Raw genomic sequence first — 26597 nt, 5'->3', positions numbered from 1 at the left:
CAACAGATGAATTTTGAGGGGATACACACAATTCTCCAAGATGTGAGGGGTTCTTTCTGACCCAGACTGGTCTGGGATTCATGAGCAATTAATAAGTATCACAGAGTTTTTCTTTTGAAAACATGCTTCCTCTCTAATATCAGTTGAATAGCACTTTTATAGATATTAGTAAGAGCATTTCATTCTTTCTGATGATTTCCTACAAAGACAAAAGCAAACTCTTACTTAAAAACCTTTATGCAAAAAAGTACTATAAGTAGTGCTGAGTTTATGGGATATATAAAAAATCTATAAAGTAATCTTATTTTTCTGATTTTAATTATAAACTTAGAATTATATTTCTGTAGAAAAAATTCCCAGGTGAGTAAGGTGAAATAGTTTAGAACCATGCAATGCATTGGCACTTTTAATAAATATTACCCATCCGTCCATCCGTCTGTCCATCCATCCATCCATCCATCTATCCATCCATCCATCCACCCACCCACCTATCCTATTTTTATCCCTGACAGCCTGTCAGGCAATTAGCCAATAAATTATATATTGAGTACTTTCTATATAAAATTGAATACTAATAAATAGAATAGTGCTATTGATCAAATTGTGTCCCCCTAAAAAGCATGTGTTGAGGCCCTAACCCCTGATGTGATTGTACTTGGAAATGGGGCCTCTAAGGAAGTAATTAAGGTTAAATGAGATCACAGCAGTGGAACTCTGATCCTACAGGATTATTATCACTACAAGAAGAGACACTAGAGAGTGCACCCGCTCTCCTTCCACCATGTGAAGACACAGTCAGAAGGCAGCCATCTGCAAGCCATGAAGAGGGCTCTCATCAGAAACTGAATCTGCTCGCACCTTGATCTTGGACTTCCAGCCTCCAGGACTGTGAGAGATACATTTCTATTGTTTAATACATCCAATCTATGGTATTTTGTTATGGCAACCTGAGTAAACTAAGATAGACAAGGTCTTATTCTTTTTCTTTTTTGAGACAGAGTCTCACTCTGTTGCCAGGCTGGAGTGCAGTGGTAGAATCTTGGCTCATTGCAACCTCTGCCTCCTGGGTTCAAGTGATTCTTCTGCCTCAGCCTCGAGTAGCTGGGACTACAGATGCGTGCTACCACGCCCAGCTAATTTTTGGTCACCATGTTGGCCAGGATGGTCTCGATCTCTTCACCTCGTGATCTGCCCACCTCGGCCTCCCAAAGTGCTGGGATTACAGGCGTGAACCACTGTGCCCGGCTGACAAGGTCTTATTCTTTAAGGAACACAGAATTTAGTAGGGAAGACTAATGCAGTATATAAAATAAAATATTTAAAAATTAACAGCAGGTACAATATTAAAGAAAAAAATGCTGTGTGTATAAGAGAAGTAACTATCTGGGGGAGTTGGAGAAGGCTTTTCAGTAGTGTTGATATTTGAGCTGAGCTTAGTAGTTTCTGGTTTACACAGTTTCAGAAATGAGTTTATGAAAGTGAGGAAGTGCATGGCTTAGCCAGGAAAGGGCATTTCTGGCAAAGCAAGCACATGTACAAAGATTTGGAGAGCCGTAAGGCACGCAGCGTGGTGAGACTGAAGGATAAAGAAAAATTCAATGTGGTGGGAGGACAGAGGCACCGCAGAAGGGGATAGCGGAGGTGAGAATTGTTCTTTGTCCCACCTGCAGCATCTTTATGACTCAGGGATCATCTTTCTAACCTTAGCCCTGGCATTTATTCAAATCACCGAGGTTCTCAGATTCCTACTCCTCCTTTTGCTTCTATCATAGCTAACATAGCTTGACTTCATCATCGCATTCCACACATTTTGTCAGGATGCACTGTTGGTTTACTGATGCGCTCCTGTTAGAAAATATCCTAACTTAGTGGCTCTATGTAATTTAACAATTTGTACTGAATTTGTATATTAAATGTTCTGTTTAAGGAGTTTAATGAGGGAAATTGGTTCTTCTGAAGACCAAGAGGTGGCAGTATTGTCTCGATAAAACTCGAATAAAAGCACACTATTTGTTTTAGAAAATTGGTGCTCTCATTACTCTACACCCTGCCCCCAACCAATGAAGGCAATAGAAATAAAAAAATCTTTGAACTGAATTTACTTAAAATCTATTCATTACATATGAAAATCACTCACTGCTAACATAATTTAATGATGAAAAACCAGGTACAGACTTTCCCAACTAAGGAATAGAAATCATGAGATATTTTTTAAAAAAATACTAGTTGACAGTATTTTGATGTCAAATAGCAAATATGTTTCCTCCCATTGGTATTCTACAATGCTAACTTGTAACCACTTATAAAAGCTGCAGGGCCAAGGGCATTAATAGCTATCCCAATTAAGTTGTAGAATATGAAATTGAGCTTGAAAATCAGAGTCACAGCAGGTTCTTCAAGGCACATACATGGAGGGAAGCATAGACTGTCTGCCCCTGAATATGTGTCTCTCTTATGTAGAAATTAAAAATATTCTGGACCTTTTTTATACATCTACTTTAATCAACTGCAGACAAATGCCTCTCCACCAGAGGGAGTAGATAAATGGCTTCCTGGGGGCACTAGATGAAATGGGAAGTCAGCATTTGGTTGAGGGAAAGACCAGAGAAATAAGTAAGTTGAGAAATTTGGTAGAGAGGAAATAATTAAAGAGGCGGGAAGAGTGGGTTATAGTTTCTCCTGAAAAAAAAAAAAAACCACAGTAGAATTTAGAAGTCTAGATGACTGCTATTTTCTTCATGTTACCAAGACTGTTCAAGGAAGGCTTGAGCGGGATTTTAAAGAAGGTAGAAAGAGAGAGCATGGTTTTCTTTTTCTTTCTTCTTGTTTGTTTTTGGAGATGGAGTTTTGCGTTTGTTGCCCACGCTGGAATACAATGGCCTGATCTCGGCTCACTGCAACCTCTGCCTCCCAGGTTCAAGCAGGTCTTCTGCCTCAGTCTCTCAAGTAGCTGGGATGACAGGCATGCGCCACTGCGCCCAGCTAATTTTGTATTTTTAGTAGAGACGGGGTTTCTTCATGTTGGTCAGGCTGGTCTCGAACTCCTGACCTCAGGTGATCCACCTGCCTTGACCTTCCAAAGTGCTGGGATTACAGGCGTGAGCCACCTCGCCCAGCCGACAGCATGGTTTTCTTTGACTACTGTTGAGTCAGGAACAGAAGACCTAGACTGGGAATGGGCTGAACTCTGAGAGCTGTACAGAGATAGCCTGAGCCCAGGGAGGTTTTGTTTTCTAGAGCAGGGGGTCTGCAAGCCATGGCCCATTTGTCCATGGGCCAAGTGCAGCCGGTGTTTTCCACACACAGCCACCTACTTGAAATGTTTTTTTTTTTTTTTTTTTTTTTTGAGATGGAGTCTCGCTCTGTCGCCCAGACTGGAGTGCAGTGGTGCGATCTCAGTCACTGCAACCTCCGCCTCCCAGATTCAAGTGATTCTCCTGTCTCAGCCTCCTGAGTAGCTGGAATTATAGGCACCTGCCACTTCGCCTAGCTAATTTTGTATTTTTAGTAGAGATAGGGTTTCTCCATGTTGACCAGGCTGGTTTCAAACTCCTGACTTCAGGTGATACACCTGCCTCGGACTCCCAACATGCTGGGATTACAGGTGTGAGCCACCGCACCTGGCCTTGAGAATGGTTTTCACATTGTTAAATGGTTAAAAAAAATCAAAAGAAGAAGAGTATTTCATGACATTAGAAAATCACAATAAAATTACATAAAATTCAAATTTCAGTGTTTATAAATAAAACTTGCCTACTCCACAAGGCCTTTCTCTACTCATTTTGCTCTGCTCTGAGATCAGCATTTGGTCACCTTAGTATTTCTTGAATTGTTTCTTTGAGGCAGTCATTAGTGCCATCAGGGCAGCCACCTTGCTTTGTTCTTTCCCTCATAGGACATAGCATGCATTAAGTATTTCATAAATAATCAGATATTAAATGTATAATCCCTCTGTGGCTTAGTTTCAATTTTCCCTGAAGCAGATCTTGAGACAAGGGTTCGAGTACAAATAATTTGTTTGGGAGGTATCAGAAATATGACTGGGACCCAGACCATCATAAAGACTAAGTAAGCCGGGCACGGTAGCTCACACCTGTAATCCAAGCACTTTGGGAGGCCAAGGTGGGCGAATAATGAGGTCAGGAGTTCGAGACCAGCCTGGCCAATATGGTGAAACCCCCATCTGTACTAAAAATACAAAAATTAGCCGGATGTGGTGGCGTGCGCCTGTACTCCCAGCTACTTGAGAGGCTGAGACAGAAGAATTGCTTGAACCTGGGAGGTGAAAGTTGCAGTAAGCCAAGATTGTGCCACTGCACTCCAGCCTGGGCTACAGGGCGAGACTCCATCTCAAAAAAAAAAAAAAAAAAAGACTAAGTGAAGTTATTTGGGGATTTAAAAATTCTTATTTTCATGTGGAACAAGTAATAACTGTAAAATGTAAGCAGCTTTTGGTCATTTTGGTGTGCCACTTGATATAACCTTATACATATGTACATAATTAACCATCCAGACCTCGCTATGATTCCTTTTTTGTTTTTTTAGAGACAGGGTCTCATTCTTTTGCATAGACTGGAGTACAGTGGCACTATCTCGGCTCACTGTAACCTCTGCCTCCCAAGTTCAAGTGGTTCTCCTGCCTCAGCCTCCCAAATAGCTGGGATTACAGGTGTGCACCACCATGCCTAGCTAATTTTTGTGTTTTTAGTAGAGACGGGGTTTCACCAGGTTGGCCAGGATGGTCTAGAACTCCTGATCTCAGGTGATCCACCTGCCTCAGCCTCCCAAAGTGCTGGGATCACAGGTGTGAGCCACTGTGCCTGGCCAGACCTGGGCATAATTCTATCATGGCTTTGCCCATTGTTGATGCTTTATAACCTAGCTAGCTTGATGGAAAATGAAATGTTAAAGGTTCCAATCTCTGAAGATTCATTCATTTATTCATCATTTAACAAATTTTTATTAAGTATCTTCAATATGATGTAAAGTACTGTGCTAGATGCTCAGTGATGTTAATCCTCAAAGAAATCACCACTGGCAATAATGGTGGACTGATTATAAATCAAGGATGCTACTTTCTTGAGTCCACTGTGTTTTCCCTACATCTCAACTATTCTATCATCTACCTGACTCAGCTGATTCCTGCTCCTTCTCTGTTGTCCTGGCAGCACTCTGTTTTACATCAAATAGGAGCTGTGTTCCCTGAAGGCTGTCATAGGACCAAAGCCATCCTGGAAAAGGACCCTCTCCAAGTCACATTTCACCTCCTCCCATAATAATTGCTTTAAAATTTGCACCTGTATCGTTTCCAGCTGGCTTTTAATCATGACAAAGAAGAAATGAACAGCTAGCATGAAAAGCAGCTTAAACTTTTAAAATATACTTTCCCATTTTATAAATTTTAAATGTTTCTATTCTCAGTTGCTCAAAGGAATAAGGTACATGGAGAATGTGGATCAGTAAAATTCAGAGATAATCACCGAATGTCATTTTAATGTATGCCAAAGCATCTAATGAATAACAGATTAAAAATTTCACTACTGTCTCTCCTTTCCATATGTTGTAAACAAAGAGAAGCTGTGAAACAGCTGAAAGGAGGTGCTATGGTCCAACATTTATATGTTGAAACTGAATCCTTGATGTGTTGGTACCAAGAGGCAAGACCTTTGGTTGGTAACTGGGTAATGAGGGTGGGGCCCCTGTGAATGGGACTAGTGCCCTTATAAAAGAGGCCTAAGGGAGCCTGTTTTCTCCCCTTCTCCTTCCACCATGTGAAGACACAGGGAGAAGGTGCTGTCTTTGAGGAATAGGCCCTCACTAGACACCACATCTGCTGGCACCTTGATCTTTGACTTCCCAGCCTCCAGAACTGTGAGTGATAAATTTTGAGACAGAGTCTTGCTCTGTTGCCCAGGCTGGAGTATAGTGGTATGATCTCGGCTCACTGCAACCTCCACCTCCTGGGTTCAAGTGATTCTCCTGCCTAAGCCTTCCAAGTAGCTGGGATCATTATAGGTGCGTGCCACCATGTCCGGCTAATTTTTGAATTTTTTGGTGGAGGTGGGGTTTCACCATGTTGGCCAGGCTGGTCTCGAACTCCTGACCTCAGGTGATCTGCCCACATTGGCCCCCCAAAGTGCTAGGATTACAGGCATGAGCCACCGCACCTGGTCCCAGTCTAAAGTATTTTGTTATAGCAGCCTGAACAGATTAACATGGAAGGATAGCAAAAAGATAAATGAAGCAAAGGCCCTGAATAATCAATAACTAAACAAGGGGCTAAAATCCAGTTTCTATCATATTCTAATAGAGGTTTTCTGGGGGAAAAAAAATACCTTGAGAGATGAACCTTTAGGAGTGAAACACTTGAATGGTTTCTTGTCATCTGACAAGCCATCTTCTGGCATCTTCTGGCGTTTCTCAGCAGCTTCTGCTCTTCGCCTTTCAATTTCTTCCTTTAGCCTCCTCTTCTCTTCCTAAAAGAGAAAGAACAAATAATGAGGCATCAGTACCAGCTTCACAGCCAAAGGGAAGAGTGCTGTAGGAGAGAGAGCACAGTCAGGAGAAGCAGCAGACTCAGGCCACAGGCTGGACACTCCCCTTCTAGGTGGTCACCAGAGGTTTAGCCTGAGAGCTGGAGTCGAGCTGCCTGTATTTGCCTTCTGGTGGTGCTACTTTCCAACGGCCTGACCTTGACCATGTTATTTATCTGCTCTGTGGCTCAGTTTCTTCATCTGTAAAACAGGGATAACAACAGTACTCATTTTATAGGGCTTTTGTGAGGACTCAGTGAGAAAGCACATGTAAAATGCTTAGACCAGGCTTGTCCAACCCACAGCCCAGGGGCCACATGATGCCCAGGATGGCTTTGAATGTGGCCCAACGAATTCGTAAACTTTCTTTAAACATTATGAGACATCTTTGTTTTTTGTTTTGTTTTGTTTTGTTTTTTCAGCTCATCGGCAATCATTAGTATCAGTGTATTTTATGTGTCGCCCAAGGCAATTCTTCTTCCAATGTGACCCAGGGAAGCCAAAAGAGTGGACACCCCTGGCTTAGACTAACACTCATTATGGTGATTTCCCATAGGGCGACACATAATCACCACTGTCCTGTGGGTCATTAACAATGACCTCACACTTCTGTATATGTAAAAGGAATATGAATATTCCTTCTACCTACATCCTAGGAGAGTTGCATCGTGAAGACAAATAAATAACTTAAGTGAAAAGCTATCTAAATCTGTGGTACTATATTTGCCAGATGGTATAAGAGGTGATTTTATGGTTGCTCTGCACTTCAGGTGAATATATAATTTTAGATGGTTTGACAAACCTGAAATACTGTAGACACTGCACCATAGTGGTGCAAACGTAAATGTTTACAGACTGTCTCATTAACCCCTCTGTGTCTTCATTCCTAGTCTAGAATACTCTGTCTTCTCTATCAGGCAAACAATTCAGGGCTCTGATCAAGTTGCACAACTTGATTTTCTGAGAGATTTATGCAGTCTTTGGTAGTTCTTAAACTGTGAGATCATTATCACTGCATGTTCTCAAGCAGAGACTAGATGTTCTTCTGTCAGAGGATGCCGTAGAAGGATCCTGTGTTTCGTAGTTTAGCCCAAATAATCTCCTAGGTTCAATCCAGTTCTAAGACTTCACGATTTCCCTTCAGCCTTTCCTGATACTCTCCTCCTCTGAATAATAATCATAATAACAATGATGGCAATAATGATATCTACCGATTTTTGAGTACCTAGAATGTGCTAGGCACTGGGAGCACAATGATCTATTAAATTATCAGAAGAATTCTGCAAAGTAGATATTATTTCACAGATAAGGAAAAGACACAGAGTAGTCCAGATTTCCCAAGGCCCCAGCTTGTTAGTGGCAGAGTTAGAAGACTGGGTGTGTTGCGAGATTGCACCACTGCACTCCAGCCTGGGTGACAGAGCCAGACTCCGTCTTAAAAAAAAAAAAAAAAAAAGAAGCCTGGGTGTGTTTAACTCCAAAACTCTATCATCCTGATTACTTCCTAACCAAAGGTAATTGGCTCATTGAAAGTTGGAGTTAAAAGAGACCTCAAAATAATTGTATCCAAATTTTCCATACAGTTCCGGAAAATTTTGCATAGGATCCATGTCAAAATGCCATTGAAAGTTTTTTTTTTTTTCTTTCATATTTTGAATGATGGAAGTCGCTATTTCAAAAGCTCTAGGCTCTGAGTTGGAAAAGCAGGGTCTCCATACTGATTCTACCATTTATTAGTCAAAAATCTTCAAATAAGTCACTCAAACTATTTGATTCCTGGTTTCTTTGCCCATAAAATGAGAACAACATACCTCAGGATGAAAGGAAAGAATGCACTTTGTAACCTGTAGTACTGTAAGTTGTAGTTGGTTACACATTATTTCATATGCTGAGCCAAAATGTTCCTCCTTGTAACTTTATCTGCTGTTTTTAGCTCTGTCTTAAAAGATGAAACAAATTCATCTGTTTATAATGATGGGGTTCCTCCTGCATGTCAGGCACGGTATGGGGTCCTGGGTACACAGTAATGAACAATGCAGATACTGTCCCTGCCTATTTACATTCTAATGTACTTACTTGCTCATTAAAAAAAAAAAAATTTTTTTTTAATCTTCTCTATAAAAACTCTCCAACTATTAGAAAAGAAGTATCTCATAACTTCATTCTGGTAACTAATTTGCAGACCTTTCATCCTTCTCAGCTTTCTAACTTTTCCCTTTTGAGAGGCAGTAAAGGGTAATGGGTTAACACAAGGGAGACCTCAGGAAAATTACAAAACAAAGAAACAAACAAACAAACAAAAACAAACCTCTCTGTGCCTCAGTTTTCTCATCTGTAAAATGGGGTAAGTACCCACGTCAGCGAGTTCTTAGAAGCAGTGGACAAATTAATATGTCTACAAGTTTTAGAACCGTAACTAGCACATGTTAAGTTTATTATTCTTAAAAAATATTTTTGAGAGGCCATGCTCAAAAGAGCAGCCGCATGGCACCAGGGAATTTTCTCGTGCAACCTTCTCAGGGGGCTAGCGCCCACCTTACCTCCTCTCTGAGTTTTCGATCGGCTTCCTCCTGCTTCCTCCTCTGCTCTTCCTCCTCCAGGACCTTCCTTCTCTCTTCCCTCTTTTTCTTGAGTTCCTCTAGCTCCAAAGCCGCCTCCTGCTGCTTCTGTTTGAGCTTCTCAAACTCTTCGCTCTCGGTCTCCCCGCGACGACGACGAAGCTCCTCCAGCCTTTTGCCGGCTTCCACCTGGGGGGCGCCTTCAGCCTCCTTGGTGTCCACGCTGGCCCTCCCTCCAGGGCGGCTGTGGTTTGGGGGCAATAGAAAGGGGTTTACATGCTTTTGCCTGTAGTCTCCCTGGAGGAAGGGGAGGTCGGTCTGCGGCTTTTGCATCCCAGACCAAATCCCCACTGCCTCTCATTAGCCCAAGGAGTAGGCTGGGGAAGGGGTCTGCCTGGAATCACAGAGTCTGAATGGGAGCCTCTGCTCTGCCACTTGCGCTTGGTTTCCTCAGCTGTAAAATGGGACAAATATGCACCGCAAAATGGGATTGTAAAGTTGTGCAGCTGCTATGGAAACAGTATGGAGGTTCCTCAAAAAATCAACAAGAGAACTACCACGTGATCCAGCAATCCCACTTCAGATACACATCTAGAAGAATGGAAAGCAGGGTCTTGAAGAGATATTTGTATACCCGTGTTCACAGCAGCACTATTTACAAGGACCAAGAGATTGACGCAACCCAAGTGTCCATCATGGCAGGAGTGGATAAATAAAAGGTGGGCCAGCCGTTCCATGGAATATTATTCAGACTTAAAAAGGAAGGAGATCTTGTTACCTGTTATGACGTGGATAAATCTTGAAGATACTATGCTAAGTGAAATAAGCCAGTCACAGAAATCATACAAATACTGTGTGAGTCCACGTATATGAGGGATCTAAAGTAGTCAAATTCATAGAGACAGAAATAGAACTGTAGTTACCAGAGGCAGAGCGTGGGTGGTGGTAGGAAATAGAGTTGTTGTTTAATGGGTGTCGTCTTTCAGTCTTGCAAGATGAAAAGAGTTTTGGAGATCTGTATGCCTGACGCTACTTAACTGTACATTTAAAAATGCTTAAGATGGTAAATTTTAGGTTATGTTTGTTTTTACCACAGTTTTAAAAAAAGATACACGCTACAACATGGAAAAATGGGGCAAATACTATTTATTCTATTTACCTCTGCGAGTTGCATGGGATTATGTATTATATCAATATGATAGATATCATACTGATATACTATGATTTATATATCATCTACAGTATAAATATTAGTTGTTATTAGAAAGGAAGGCATGTAGTGCAAAACGTTACTTGTGAATGAGTTCAAAAGTCTCCTAGTGGCCTTACTAGTCCTTTCCCATAAGTTACTGGTTAACTTGGGTCTGCCTGGAGTAATGGATCAGGAGGGAAGACACAAAGGTTCAGGCACTGCAAATGGGAAAAAGTGGCTGAACTAAGCAGAGGCATTGAAGTAAATCCATCTATCCACAACTTTGTCTTGAGCTTGACTCTAGCAGCTGATCTCTGGCGGATGAAATTACCCATTGCCTCTTGATTAAGAGCTAAACACAGTGATTTATGTCTATTCTTACAGAGCTGCTCCAGGAAAGTCCTTCATGACTGCATTAACCTATGGCTGCAATTTGTCTATTTTCTATGCTCTTTGACCCCAACACAACTGGAATACTCCTTATACAGACTTAAAATTATGAAATTAGCTTGGTATGACGTGGTTATTACTTACATGTCATTCTTTATGCTTTCTAAACCCTTTTCATATCCACTACTTCATTTAACAGTCACAATAACTGGGAAGATGTCAGGTTAGGTTTATTATCCCCATCTTACAAACAAGGAAATCACAGGTAAGAGAGAGAATAATATACTCAAACTTTTGGTAGCTAGAAAGCAGTTGAGCCATGATCAGATTCTAATGCTTATCTCTTAGTTGTACTCTTCTTGTCACTATAATTATACCTGAAATTAAATACGTTTTGTTATGAAACAATGAATAAACTGAAATAGAACATGTTAGCCTATCTCTCCACCTCTCACCTCAAACCTTGAGGATAGAGTCTCAGAGAAACCTTTCCAAACTCTGTCTCTAGAGTTTCTACAGTCTAGGTCTAGCTACCTTCCTTGCCTGAGCAGAAGCAATGCTTCATCAGATAGAACAGCTTATAAAACAGAAAGAAAATGGGTACGTTTTTATATTAATAAGAATTAAAATTGAAATTATGTTGAATTTTATTTTGTGATTAAGGAGGATACACAGGGACTTCATTGCAGAACTGGGAACATGTTAAGACTTAAGACAGAATGCTATCCCAAGAGTCCTTATGGTAAAATTTTATTTCAGAACTGGTATTTTTAGTATTTTACACATCTATAAAAGGATGGAGACATATCATTAGCACCTACTGTGACCCTGAGTTTCTTTAATAAATTTGTTATATGATACAGTTAGAACACTGATAATTTTAAAACATGCTGATACTCAAAGTAGGACTTCAGTGGAATACAGCATTTTCACTAACACGGAATTCACCTAAGTTGGATTTGCCTGGGGCTTCACTAAGCAGAATTTAGTGGCTTAATTTAGGCTTAAAGGCCCTTGTTATAAGTAGTCTTTAAGAGGCAGAGATACAGCTTTGCCATTTAAATACTTATTAGCAAGTAGTTAGGTCATTCTTAACTAGATGTGAACGTAGATATCCTATTCCTGACATTTTTGTCTAAGAAACAAAAGAATTACCACACCCTAATATCACGTACTACATTTAAAGAATGGCACAGTATTTCTAGCTGTGGAACAAGAGAAAGAATAAAACAAGAAATGGTCTCAAGAAATACACTGTGCAATATTGATTTTATAATATATATGTATATTATATATCATGCTTTTTAAACACTGAAGTAGTTCTGAATATACTGTGTCCTCCAGAATAATAATTTTCAAGCTGCAGACCGGAAAGTCAATTTAGTAGTTTGTAATCAACATTTAAAAAAAAAGAAACAGAAAATATCGGAGTGCACTGCATAGAGCAAAAGAAACTACCGTTTCTTGACACACTTGTTTCAGTTATGAAAACATATACAGGCGTGTACTGGGTCATTATGTAAAATTTATTTCTTACTAAGGGCTTAGGTTAAAAAATTTAGAACTAACTTTGGGAGGCCGAGACGGGCGGATCGCGAGGTCAGGAGATCAAGACCATCCTGGCTAACCTGGTGAAACCCCGTCTCTACTAAAAAAAGTGCAAAAAACTAGCCGGGCGTGGTGGCGGGCGCCTGTAGTCCCAGCTACTCGGGAGGCTGAGGCAGGAGAAAGGCATAAACCTGGGAGGCGGAGCTTGCAGTGAGCTGAGATTCGGCCACTGCACTCCAGCCTGGGCGACAGAGTGAGACTCCGTCTCAAAAAAAAAAAAAAAATTTAGAACTATTGGCCTAGGCTCTTGTCGGTTACAAGTAACTTTTATTTTGAACTCAAACAAGGTTAAAGGGTCCCTCAAAACCTTGTCATCAAAGGCTCTTTCAGGCTCTTCTAGGTTCACAGGCCTGTGACTTCTCTCTCAGTCAATTTAGGGTCTTTCCTTTCAAAAATGAGTTTGCTCTCTCTTTGTGTTCATCATACACATTACATCATTACAGGAACTGAACCGGCAAAACACATGCCTATGGAAACATCTATGGATTCCACTAGGTGTCGCTCAGTCTTCATTTTGGACAATCAATATGTCCGTCATTAAGGACTGGCTGAATAAGTAATAATACATCCATCCAGTGGAATCTAGTATCATTAATTATAGGCTTATATTTATTGGCATAGAAAGCAAGCTATGATACATTCTTATGCACAGTGCAAGAATCAATGTAAAATTGTAAGTATACTCACACACGTATATACTACATATAAATATACACAGGTATGCGTTTATCTTGAATAGTATACACATAGATATATATCTGGAAAAATTGTTACTGGTGGTTATCTTTGGGTGGTGGTGAGTGCTTATTTTTATTCTTCTATTTTCTGAGCGTTTTTATAATGAGTACTTTTTTTTTCTATAATCGGGAAAAAATCTTTTAATTCCCACCTTCAAAAATAAAAAATCAAAAAACCCTTCATTTTGCACTTTCTATAAAACCCTTGGTAATAATTTGCATCGCTATATCCTGCTCATTGAATTGAGATTTTTATGTCATGTTTTAGAGAAAACAAGTGAGTTACAAGAAAACGCAAATATCAAAGGGAACAGTAATTAAATCAAACATAAGCAGCTATGCTCAAAATAAGAGCAAAAGTTTTGTTCACACCACCTCTGCCTATGCGCACGACCTCAGCATTAGGGTACCACTTAAGGTGGAAATCTCTTCCATAAAGTTCTTTCTCCTGCGCCGTCCTTGGCTTCTTTAGGTGTAAGTCAAGATGAGTATTAGGCCTTTGACCATTAAGAACACAGCTTGTTTTCAGTTAAGCTGGTACGTACCAAGCTTATCTAAATAGAGGCTGATACTCTCTTCCTCTGTTCTCATTTTATATGTATATGGAGCAAAACTGTACTTCTCTGCTTCAGTCAGCATGAACTTCTAATTGAAACTAAAACTCACATATGTTGGTGGCTAAATAAAAATAAATAATATGGTAGCAGCTTGTTCCTAGGTATTTTTTTTTTCCTGTCCAAAATAGAAAAATTAAGGCCAGAGTCACATGTAAGGGTTCTTAGCACTTAACTTGTCACCATCCCTTGTGACTATTCCTCCCTTCAAATTACCCAGCTTTTTGGATTTCTACACAATAGGCATGTTAATTATTAACTTGAGCTTTGACTGAAGCTTGTTGGCAAGTATGCTAATTGTTAAACAGTACTGACAGATTTTTTTCAATGTTATTTCTCTTAACAAAAAACTTACACCTTAAAAGAACCTTATGCTTACAAGATGTATTTTAAACTATTAATTAAAAAATTATAATATTAGGTAATATTCATTGAATACTTTTCATGAACCTAACACTATTCTAGGGCATTAAAACATTAAACTACAGGCACTTCAGCAAGTTTTAGACTCAACTTACCAACCTGAATCAACTTGCTTTGTAGATTTTCTATGGATGTTCAATAAACTTAATTTTCACATCTATTCTCTTGGCAATCCCAAGTAATATCTATAGATTCTACCTTTCTTACACCTTCATTATTTTATTTAGATCTTTTACGTACACCTTTTCTTCTGTGTGCTTTAGGTTCTCCTTTGGATAAACATGGGTAGGTTTCTGCTCAAATTTATGTATAGAAAAATTGTTTTGGGGCAACTGTATTTATCCACCTTAGCCTCTTGGATGAGATTGAAATGTCCATCACTAGTAGCTCCGCCTGCTTTTGAATATTACAAAGGCTTTGGTGTGAGGAGCATGTCAAATTTCTCCCTCATACCTGCCTGATGACTTTCTTATTTGAAGTGTTCAGAAAAACAGGGTCTCTAGGCAAGGCTGCAGCCAAGGAACAAGCCCAGGGAAATCCACATTGCAGGAACCCAAGACTCTTCTCCAGCACATCTGGCACAGCAACCAGTGACGTAACAGAGGTTGGAATTCGGCCCCAGTGGTTGGAGGGAGTGTTTTGTGGGGAAGGAGCACAGGAATCACGTAGCCAGCCCGGTGTCTGCACCTCAAGTTCTTCTACAAAACTGGCAGAGAGCTCTCAGGATTCGACTGTATTTAGAAATGAGGATTTACCTGAATATACTGGTCTCATCTGTCTGATAATCAGTTGCCCAGATTTTCAATTTGATGGGGTAGGGGGTTATGTTGAGGGGAAAGCTCAAGCTATACAAGAGAGTTTTTCCAAACTGTATAAAATAGAGCAGTCTGTCCATACCCTCTCACTCCCTCTTAGAGACTTCCAATGCAAATGAGCATGAAGGGCTCTCAAAGTCATGTGGTAAAGAAATCTGATGAATTTAGCTTAATTCAATGTTTCCCAAGTATTTCACCACAAAACAATCTTAGTCTTACGCAGTATTTTATTTACAACCTTTAGAAAACGCATTCTTGAAAATGGTACTGAGAAAGGTCTCTTAGGAAGGTGGTCAGACCATATAGAGATTCATTGAATGATATGAATCCCAGTCATAATGTTTTCTAATACACTCATCTCACAAAAGGTCAGTGAACAAAAACATGGATGCCAAGCATGATCTGCCTTTCAAAATAATGGGAAAAGCAGACTAAGCCCTGTCTGAGCGGTGACTGCTGGTCTTCTGTTAGTGATATGAGAACTGGACCTGCTGACTGAGTATCTCTAAGACAATGGCTAATGACCTCACAACAAAAGCATGCTGCCTGTTTAGCACGTTTCTGTCTGGAAGCACAGGATGGGAAGACTGACATTTTAAAATTTTTTTTGCATGTGAACACAGTTACTATTAACTAGTTGCTACTTCTTACCTGAAAGTATTCTCAGTATGTTTAAGTTTGTGGGTCATGAATTCTCCATTCTGCGACTTAACTTCTGTAAATCCCTTCTTTCGATCCATGAAGCTCTTAACTTCTTCTTTGGGTTCTTTGTCCTTTTTAATCTTTTCATCTTTGATCTAACCAACAGTACATATCAGGAAGAAACAGAACAAGAAAAATCTTATTAGGTCTTGGTTGGTGTCATCAAATAAGACCCAAAATTGTTAGGAAGGCAGAAAACTCAGAAAGAAACCACTCAGATGTGGTAGAGTTGGAATCAGGTGAAATTCTTAGAGAATGAGCTATGGTCCTTTAGCCTGTGAACAAACACCTTTACCACAATTTTAAGAAGGTAAGATCATCCCTGATCTCACTGGGGTTTTTATTTTCAAGAGCAGTGGTAGTACTATTGTTTGGAAACCATTACGTTGTGGGAACTTCATGTAAAAGTAGGTGTTTGCAGTTCCCACTGGGAAGAGCAATTATTAGGGTGGCTTTGAGGGAAGAATGACCACGTTGCTTAGACAGGTTTCTTTCTGGATGAGAGAGAATCTGTGAGAAAGACACAAATGTGAAAGGAAGAAAAGGAAACCTTCCAGTTTAGCTAGATCTGCCAGGCCAGTTCTGGCAAAGACCAGTATGTTAATCAACTGAGTAAATTATGTCCCAAGGACGGGACACTTACTAACCCTATCTTTAGCAGGAGGATCCAAAGATATGTGGGGTCTGTGAGAACATGTCTGTAGTCATCTAAACCATTAAAGTTAGAATGGAATAGGAAAAATTCCAGGGTTTACCTTGATTTCCATTGTCAATAAAAATTTAGTTCTCTGGAAGTAGTTTTGTGGTTGTGGTGGGAGACATAGGAAGATGATACATGGAGGGCAGGTGTTAGCTTTCATATTTTGTGGATTTTGTGTTTCTTACAGTAAATGAGACAGATTATTTAGAAGTAAAATGAATTTACATAGCTTTTTTGGGGGAAGGGGTAAAGGAATTCAAATTACTTCACTTATATCATCTCATCCATTCTTAAAAGATGCGTGTGAAAACAGGTAAGGTGCATTCACAATGGTTCTTTTCAAGACAGTTACAAAGCACGAGCATTCTAAAGAAACCCACAGAGGAAGGGTAGGCCGTAAGAACTCAGGACGTTAGGTGCTAGGAGGTTCTATCCTGACCTGATCACTCACCTCTTCTCACCTATTCTTCAGATACCCTGTGAAGATTTACTTCTAAAGTGCTTTTTTTATTTTTTTGTTAGAGACAAGAGTCTTGCTCTGTTGCCCAGGCTGGAGTGCAGTGGTGTGATCTCAGCTCGTTGCAACCTCCGCCTCCCGGGTTCAAGGGATTCTCTCGCGTCACATCATGAGTAGCTGGGATTACAGGCATGCAACACCACACCCAGCTAATTTTTGTACTTTTTAGTAGAGAACGGGTTTCACCATGTTGGCCAGGCTGATCTCAAACTCCTGACCTCAAGTGATCGATCCGCCTCAGCCTCCCAAAGTGCTGGGATTACAGGTGTGAGCCACCGCACTTGGCCTAAAGTGCATGTTTTACAAAGCAGAGCACTGTTTTTTGCTCTTTATTGATACGTTTTAAGTCATTTGTCGTCTTTGGGTATTATCTGATTAATTACTAGGGATTCACTACTATGCTGTCCTAGTTAGTTAAGACTTCAATCTTTCACCATGGGGTATATACCTAGGATGTCCCTCGGACACGCTGAAAATGGGGGCTGTACTTTGCCATTCTCTCCAAGAGCTTTGTCTGTAAATCAAGAAACCTGACTTTTGGCTCCAGTGCTGACAACAAAGTAGTTGTGTTACTTAGACAAATCACCTGACTGCTCTGGGATGCTGGTACCACAAACGTGAAAAAATGTGGTTGCACCAGAGGATTCCTTCTGAATTTTTCATCCTGTCATTTCCCTCTTGGCTCCTCATGGGTCATGAGAGGCTACAGAAAAAAGGAACAAGCTCATAGCTTGAATGACAGCTTCACTGTGGCTCCCTGATGGCTGTCCTTCCCCAAGAATACATCAGTATTCATTGGACAGGAAGGAGGAAACAAAATATATTCTCATTTTGGCCTACCATTGTTAGACTTAGCCCCAAAATCCAGACACTGGAGTTTATGTTCTGGTTAAGAATTATCTGTGGCTCCAAATGTGAGGGAAACCCATTTTAGGGATAACCATGGAACAAATTCTGAGTAGGAGCTCACGGTCTGTGGAGCACTATGCATGGAGACATTCCCTTTTAACTCGTTTCTCCTATGTTGCAGTCAGAAAAATTTCCATTCTCCCCAAATGTATTATATCTGATTTACTGGTCCCAAAAGTGTTTAAAGTAGATTTGTAAGACGATATATGTCTAACAGAAAAAAAATTCCCCTGTTTTTCAAGCTCTGCCTTTATTGGCAAAGGCTACAGTGGATGGCAGGCTTATATTCTTTATGGAAAACCTTAGAAACATTGTCAATGTAATAATGATGATTTGAGTTCAACTGAAAATTATTTTCTCTTTCTGGGAAATGAATAAATAAAGTAATTTCATAGAGCCTTTACATTTTTTTTTAGATGTTATGGCAGATTTAACCAAACTCATGGGATTCTGAGCCCTCTGGGAAAGGCATTAGATCTTATAGGTCAGAATGTTACCATGGAGAACATCTGTGCTGAAGGATTAATAGGTAGCCGCGTATCCTAAAAGAGTTTGTGTGCTTCATACACAGATAACATTAGCATACTCAAAAGAAAGGCTCTGGCCAAATGTGATCATTTGGGTTTTGGAAATCTAGATACTTGGGATATCCAGTGGAATAACACATGGGGATGAGGTGGGGGATGGGAATTCAAGTGACAGGCCCCTGTGCCAGAGAGACACTCAGAAAGTCAAGTGAGCAAGGACTGAGATGTGTCTCGAGCATATTTTGCATTATTTGGTTCCAGAATAGCAACAAGAGCTGGGTGTAGCTACTGTTTCCTCAGGCTGGGTGTAACATGCTTTTGTTAGCTTCAGAAGCCCCAAATCCTTTCCTGGGTTCAATTTCTATAACATGGACGTCTTCTAGACTCCTCACTACTGAAAGTTTGGTTCACGGACAACATGGACCTCATGGAATCAGATTCTGCATTTAAGACTCCCAGGTGATTTGCATGCGCACCAATATTTGGGAAGGGTTAATCCGCATGACACAAACATCACTTTCAATACCTCAGGAGCAGCTCTGCTAGAAACTGTTTTCCTGTTAGAAGCCAGAAAAGAAATAAAATAGCTCCTGCATGAAGAACTAAAAAGAGACTTTTTATAATTGGAGAAGAGAGAAAAAAAGCTAAGTTAAGTTTCAATGTTGGTGATCGTCTGCAACTCACTGCCACAGTTAAACTGCAGTGGAGAAAGACGGGTTTTATTTTGTGTGTGTTTTAAGACATTGGAGTGATTTCTGGAAATGTTTTCTCTAAGAAGGCTCACGTGATGTTTGTGTTTACTTGTGGTTGCCCTATCCTATGCTGCATAAATCCTTGAAAGGAAAGGTTTTAGTTAGTTGCTTTCTTTTTTTTTTTTGAACAAAAAGGAAAAAAAAATAGGAAGAGGTTGTTTAAAATGGCTGAATCATGTAAACATGATTTAAAGCTGTCTACATAAAGGAACAACACAACTAGCTGGAAAGGGGAAAACCTAGTCTTTCGACCAGCAGGTTATGTACACAATGTTAAAAAAGGAACACAGATTGGATTTGTTTTCTTTCTTTTTCTTTTTTTTTAACCAGTTTGAGTAGCTTATCTGGCCTTGTGTCAAAAACAGGCCAAATGTTTTGGAACTGGCTGGAATGTGCTGAGGGGCAACTGGGGAAAAGGGCAGGGCTCAGTCATTCCTGGGAGTATCTGATTGACACCAAGGATGCTGTTGAACTGGGGCCTTATCTGAAAAGAGACAAAAGGATCATCCGAGTGGCAACTGATGGGCCCTTCTAGTTCTCAGACACTCTACGTAGGTATAGAAAGCTTTGGTCAGTAAAAACAAATCCCATTTTAGTGAACTGAATGAAATTTTAAATACAGACTCCAGTGTTTTCTACAGCCTCCCTTCCCCCACGTGTTTAATTACTGAGTCATCATTTCATGCCCACTTCTTTCTTCTATAAAGACATTCACCAAGAAACACTACAAGAACCCATGTGGGACATATTTCTGAGTTTAGTTCTGAGGTAACTTTCATTTTTCTTTTTTGTAAATGAATTTGTAGGCATTTGGTCACTAAATGAAAAGTGTTTCCCAACATGTTCAGTGAATGATTTCCTTGACTGCCTCATGAGAGCTAAATGCAGTTTTCCTGTTATTAGCATTTACACTTTCTCCTTCCTTTATATGGCCTGTGCTCATATTCAATTTTCAATTCCAAACCACCGCAACTTCTGTTAGAAACAGAGGAACATACATCTTAACAGAAATGTAACATGTAACATGAACTAGGGGTTTTCATTTTTCATGTGAAATTGACAAAACATATTTAAGAAAATAATCCACCCCCTATTTAATCTGGTCACCTGTTTTCTAAATATGGATTTCTGTTTAAGATTTTTAGCTTTCTTAATAGATGCCATGATAGGCACAGAAATGTAGCAATAGTCCATGTGGGTTGGAGCTTGTTGGCCACAAATCACCTCACCAGTCTCTTGGTGAAGAACTTCGGGTCTTCCTACTTCTAATAATTCAGTTTCACCACATTCTAGTAAATATTGTGAACTTATTTGATATAGTCACAATTTTTAAGATTATTTGGGGCAAACACAGCACCAGAGTTGAAATGCAATCAGGTGTTCTGATGTGGTGTTCTGACTACTGTCAAATCCCATGCCATTCTATCTGTAGAGCTCCTTGTTCACTTACCTACAGTCAAACACCCTGGCACCCGCTCCTGTGTGTGCCTCAGAAATGCAATGCAGAACATTTGGCCAAACTTTTCTTTTTGAAAACCAAATATCATCTTCAGTTCATCAAATTTTCTACTGAGATGTGTATGGGTGTTTTTCCTTTGAAAAGTTAAAGCATTAATCAAGGCCAGTTGGAAATATTTCATGATTGAAATGAAAGTAGAATGGCTCAAGGAAAAAAAATTAGCATTCAGAAGACTAGAAAGCAGGATAAATTGATTCCAGCAGTGTTTTTCAAGTCTTTTTGATGGTGTCCCACAGAAAAAAAGACAATTTACATGACAATGCAATACTTACTACCTACAGTGCCCTATGATGCTTTCTATCCATTTCATTTTTTAAAAAATGCTGACTGATACATTTAATTAATTTTGAGACACTCTAAGCTGATCTTACTATTTAATGGATTGTGAGTCATGACTTGAAATACACTGGATATGGGGTTACAATTTTGAGATCATCAGACCTGAGATATCTTGGAACACTGACTGCTTTTTCTGTTGCTTTACGATCATTACTTCTCAATCATATTTACCTCCTCTTTTTTGAAGGTAGGCTTGTCTTCTTGGAGCTTTTCTCTTTTAGCTTGTACTTTAGCTCCCTTCTCTTCTCCCTTTTTATTTTCAAGAATGGTAAGGTCATACAAGTAAAAGAAGCCCTTTCTAGTTTACAAGAGTGACAGGGTGCTCAGATCGCTTTGCACGTGCTGCATGGGATGGCTTCTCTTCTGCCGTCTCAGCGCTCACAGCACAGTGGTGCTAAACAGCAAGGTGGGCTATTTTCTTCCCACCCCAACATCTTCTCGTGTGCCTGCCATTGCGCTTACTGAAATCTAGCATGATGTGGCACTCCTCGTGTGTTTACAAACCTCGTGTGTGGTTTGGTGCACTTTGCTCATGATCTCAATTGTAGCTTTGTTCATGAGCCTCTTATACAGAAGCAGGAGTTAAAGACACCTTCAGTGCAATGCAGGCTTAGTGACAGAGAATTTCCTCTGGAAAGGTGAATGTGAAAGCATCTCCTTTTTTCTTTTTTTAGGGGTGGTGGTGGTGTGGTGGTGGTGGTGATTAGGTACAGCGCTTTTAATGCAGCCTTGCAGACAGAAAAAAATCTTTCTCAAAGCTTACAAACATTTCCCCCCTACTATTTCCACCCTTCCTCAGGCCACAAGAATTTGTGTCACCCAGATAATAAAGAAGCATGTATGCTCTTAATTACCAGTCAGTTATACATTGATACTACCCTAAATTAATGGCTTTCTGCAAGTCTACATTAAGCTGAGGTCTACATGTTGGCAAATCAGGGTTTTGATTTTTTTTTAAGGAAAGGTTCCAACCAGTTCCTTTCCCCTCTTTATTACCAGTTAATTTCCAGGTATTTGTTTTTGCCTTCTTTTTTTCTTTCTTTCTTTCTTTTTTTTGTTGTTTTTGTTGTTGAGATGGAGTCTCGCCCTGTTGCCCAGGCTGGGGTGCAGTGGCACAATCTTGGCTCACTGCAACCTCTGCCTCCCGGTTTCAAGTGATTCTCCTGCCTCAGCCTCCTGAGTAGCTGGGATTACAGGCACATGCCACCACACCCAGCTAATTTTGTATTTTTAGTAGAGACAGGGTTGCACCATGTTGGCCAAGATGGTCTTCATCTCCTGACCTCATGATCCGCCCTCCTCGGCCTCCCAAAGTGCTGGGATTACAGGCATGAGCCACCGCGCCCAGCCTGTTTTTGCCTTCTTAAGATGAAATGTCTGACCATTATTATTCATGTCTATTTCCCACCCCAGCTGTTATCATTTTTTTAATTCAACATCAAACCCATGAGTGAGGTAAGGAGTTAAGGGCCTCTTGCCTCATGCAGACCTATGGATAGAGGAAAGATAATTAAAAGAATGAGTTTAGATGCAGGTGCAGAATCAGAAGCCAACACACCACCACCACATTTATCATCTTTGGATTAATTCGGTTTTTTTGGTATTCATAACAATCAAGCACAGAGCAATCAATTTCTCTCTGTCTTTTGGACAGCCAAATTTACTGGCTGTCCCAGTAAAGTTGGTTGATTGAATATTCAGCCATCAATCAATTGCCGCATGCTTGTGTATTGCTATGGCCTGAAAAAATGAACAGCTTGCCAAATGATCAAGCATGTGAGCTATATGCATGTGGCCTCAGTCCCAAATCAGATGTGCATTACATTTCTCACAAGTCACAGGCATCACAGATTTGGTGCAAAATGTTTACTGTACCTGTTTCTTTAGGACAGCTGTCTGAAGTTTATCTTCTTGCGCTTTCTTTTCATTTACCCATTTCCCTTCTATTTTCTGTTCTACCTTTTCCCCTTTTATCTTTATCTCTTGCATGGCACGTTTTTTCTCTTCTAGCTGCTTGTTACGTTTCTGCTCTTCTATCTTAGCCTTCTCTTCCTCCTCTGCCCTGGCCCTTTGCCTCTCCTCTGCTGCCCTTTTCTCTTCCTCCTTTATCCTCTGCCTCTCCTCTGCTGCCCTTTTCTCTTCCTCCCTCATCCTTTCCCTCTCCTCTGCCTCTCTCCTTTCTCTTTCTTGGGCAGCTGCTTTTTCTTCTGCTTCAATTCTTGCTCGTTCATCTGCTATCTTTTTGTCTTGCTCGGCTTTAATTCTTTCTCTTTCTTCTGCTTCCAACCTTACCCTCTCTGCCTCAGCTCTTTCCTTGTCTTCCTCTTCCATCTTTTCATGATGGGGAATCTCATCTGAACCTTGTTCCCTCTCCTCCTCTTGTTTAGGCTCTTCGGAACTGATTTGCCCATTTTTTAATGCCATTACCACTGTTTCCTCCTGGCTTTCAGTTGTTTTCTCTTCCACCATCACCTCTACCTGATTTTCTCCAATGCTCCCTCGCTTTGGCTTCTCTTCTTCCTCCTCCTCCTTTTCCTTGTCTTCTTTCTTGTTTTCTTCAGCATCCCTCCAATCATTCTTCTGGTAGGACTTGGTGACTGTTTCTGTTTCCTCTATCTCGTATCTTTCTTGGCGACTTTCACGTTTTTCTTCCTTCTCGGCAGTTTCGTTTTCTGCTGTGTCATTTTGCATTCTTTTGCTTGGGAGCGACAGACTTGCATCTGTTACTGTTGGGTCAAACTCCTTCTGCCGCTCCAGAGCCTCTTGAAGGCGTTTTTGGCGTCTTTCCTCTCGCCGAGCCAGGCGCTCCAGGAACGCGGCCTCATCATCCCCTTCCACTTGAGTGTTTGTGGTGGTTGTCTTGGCCTCCTCGTCAGGCACACTGTACAACAGAAAGAACAACACCAAAGACAGCTTGCTCATTCATCAGTCAGCAGCATTCATACAGCCTGTGCCACCCAGGACTACAGCAGATGCCAGTAGTGCCAAGCCTGCCCATGTCCCCAGTACGTTACCATTTTAGTACATGCCTGCCTGGCTTTCAGCTGACAGCATGTGCAAGCCCTTCTCTGGCACTGGAGTCTACTCCCCATGCCAGAAGTGCTTTAGGTATTAATGTCCCCTGGGAGCAGTTTTCAAACAAAAATTGATGAGCCTTAGTGTTTAGATACCTCAGCACCCCTCACTTTTTGAGTTGGAAAACTCCGAGGTGTGTGTTCCACACTGGACCTCAGAGTTTCCCCGTGGAGTGAAGCTCCAGATACCCAGTGGTGATGTGCTTGGTCATGCAACCTTTATTTGGTGGCCTTCCCTTTTCTGTCTCACCTTCCCACACCCCCACCAGCGTTTCCTAGCATCACCTTACAAATAAATGACTTGTAGTCAAATCTTTGTTTCTGGACTTGCTACTTGGGAAATTCAAACTTAAGGATCAAACTGAAATAATAAGTGAATTCCTTCGATGTCATGTAGTATTCTCACATGTCACCAAGTCATCTAGAATTCCTGATCTGGATTGAAGGCTCCCAAGGTACTCTGAGAGGAAGAAACTGTACATTACAGGGTTGAGATTCCACACTCATGCCAATGACCCCAGTGGAAGAGACATCTAAGTGTCCCTTACAATTCCTGCTCCTCCTTCCATAGTCGGGGGGGAGTGATCACCACTCAAGGATTAAATTTGCACCATCTCCTTTCTTTGCGCCTAGGCGGGGCCAGGTGACCAATAACTGCCAATGAAATGTAAACAAAGTACCCAACCAAGGCAATGAACAAACAGAGGTGCATTCCCTGTCTTCTCTATCTCTGTCTGTTGGTAGATCAGTAAGCGCCAAGCCCTAGGGATTGAGAACCACAAGAGAAAAGAAGACAGGTGGCTGGTTCCACCAACTAGACGGAAATATGCATAATGGTAAGTGTTACTGCACTAAACTTACAATTTGGAGGTACTAATCTTTATCGCAGCCAGCATTACCCTAACTAATGTATACACAATCTACCTTCTTTGTCAAGACTTCCATGAATAAAGGGTTTCTTGTCCATCTTTTCTGCAGTGGAAAAAGGGCAGTTAAATTTGACATTTATTTTTAAAAGGGAAAAAAATCTCCAGAAGTTAAACTGCTGTCCATCACCTCCCTCACTATTGCAGGATGCGGGACACTGTCCAAGCCAGGGTGTTGGTTTCTACTTGCAGGAAACAATCAGTCATGTGACACCAGAACTGTGACCAGAGTTGGAAGAATTTGTCTTTCAATGTTTAGAAACTCCATCAAATTTCATAGTTCAGACCAAACTTGGCCCTTTCGAAGTTCAAATTCACTTAATTTTGGAAAAACACATTTCATATTTAACAACGAAAACTAGCATAGTAAAAACTAGCTTTAAAACTTTCTTGGCCTTTACTTTTGCTTCAGGATACTGCCTCCATGAAATTAGACATATAAGGATTAAATGTCCCTACAAATATAAAAAATTTATAATTGAAGGGGAAGTCTATACAGAGGGCATTTGGATCAATTGAATTCTAATAATTTTAAAAAGGCACCAAAATTCCAAAGTGCTAGCCAGATTAAAGTACTCTTATGCTAAGAAACCAACAAACTGTATTGAACATTTCTTTGCCTATTTATAAATCATGACCACAATCACCAGTAGATATCAAATGCCAGTTAGAGTGGTTTAGCCCCAAGAAGACTTATTCTTCTTGTGGCTAACTAATATGTCAGAGATAAATCACACATTCTCAAACCTCAATATGATTTTCTAAAAAAAAAGCATTTGAATTCGATCAATAGCGTGAAATAATGAATAATAGCCAAATATGAGAAGAGAAGCACAAGGAAAAGCAAGACTTTAAAAGCAAGAAAACTACAGACCAGCAGTAACTTTTTAAGCTCCTGTTGACCACTCATTAATAACAAGATTCAGGAAAGGCATCAAAATGCCATTTTTAAAACTCTTTCTATTATTTCTCTCTCAGCTTGAAAATAGAAAAGGCAGTGAATGTTGCCCTCCCGTGTTAAGAATCTGGTAACAGTGAAAATTTATTGAGTGCTTACTATGTGTATGACACTCTGCGTTTCACGTGCATTATTACATAGTTTAAGTTTAGCAGCATTTTTAGGAGAAAAGTATTAATTTTTATTTCCATTTAACTGAAGAAATACAATTAGTGAAAGGTCAAATTGGGAGTCAAAGTCAGATAGTGAACCCCAGAAATTATACCTATTTCCCCTTTGCTATACCTACTCCCCAATTAGAAGCTACTTACTGAGGGAAAGGGTAACCAATATCTGTGCTACCGGCCAACATTTTCAAGACTGCTTTCAGAAACCTTCTAATACAGCCTCCCAAACTTAGGTTAAGGAAGCCGGGACCCATTCCCTTTAGAATTTTCTAAATAGATTGAATTAAACAAAGTAAAACAAACTAAAACCAAAACCACATGTGAGATCTTATATAGTGTAACCATTATAATCAGTCCATGGTTTCATGGTTTTAAATTAAAATTATTTTCTCCATTTTCCTCCTCAAATATCCTCATCTTTTTTAGACCTTGGGGCATATAAATGACAATATAAATGACACATACTAACCATTAGCATAATGAACCATAAGACCTTATTTCTGCTGCAAAAGCCCTCTTTGAAGAAGTTGAACCTATTAGGCATTCTCAACTTCCCTGATTTCTACCAGGGCCTGAGTGAGAAAATACGTAATAGCAAACTCATTAAGTGTGTTTGAATAACCACATTAAATTAAGC

The 26597-nt window shown here is 40.3% G+C and overlaps 1 protein-coding gene across 6 annotated transcripts in view; it reads right to left on the bottom strand.

Annotated features, from left to right (window-relative positions):
- The window catches only part of CALD1 (caldesmon 1), a 198140-nt gene that overhangs the window by 15753 nt on the left and 155790 nt on the right, over nucleotides 1-26597 (bottom strand). For 3 of the 6 annotated variants that reach the window (XM_025379427.1, XM_025379428.1, XM_025379426.1), the window contains 4 exons: nucleotides 23314-23716; nucleotides 15522-15667; nucleotides 9074-9335; nucleotides 6336-6476 (listed from right to left, as the gene is read on the bottom strand). In XM_025379427.1, coding sequence (XP_025235212.1) covers nucleotides 6336-6476; nucleotides 9074-9335; nucleotides 15522-15667; nucleotides 23314-23716 — 952 coding nt within the window. Of the gene's footprint in view, nucleotides 1-6335; nucleotides 6477-9073; nucleotides 9336-15521; nucleotides 15668-21006; nucleotides 21085-22710; nucleotides 23717-26597 lie in introns of all 6 variants that reach the window. The other 3 variants (XM_025379424.1, XM_025379425.1, XM_025379423.1) reach the window with 2 other exon arrangements.

The sequence above is a fragment of the Theropithecus gelada genome, chromosome 3 (assembly GCF_003255815.1).
Source record: "Theropithecus gelada isolate Dixy chromosome 3, Tgel_1.0, whole genome shotgun sequence".
Lineage (NCBI taxonomy): Eukaryota > Metazoa > Chordata > Mammalia > Primates > Cercopithecidae > Theropithecus > Theropithecus gelada.
Note: the sequence above shows the minus strand (reverse complement) of the source record. Positions and strands in the feature narration are given on the sequence as shown.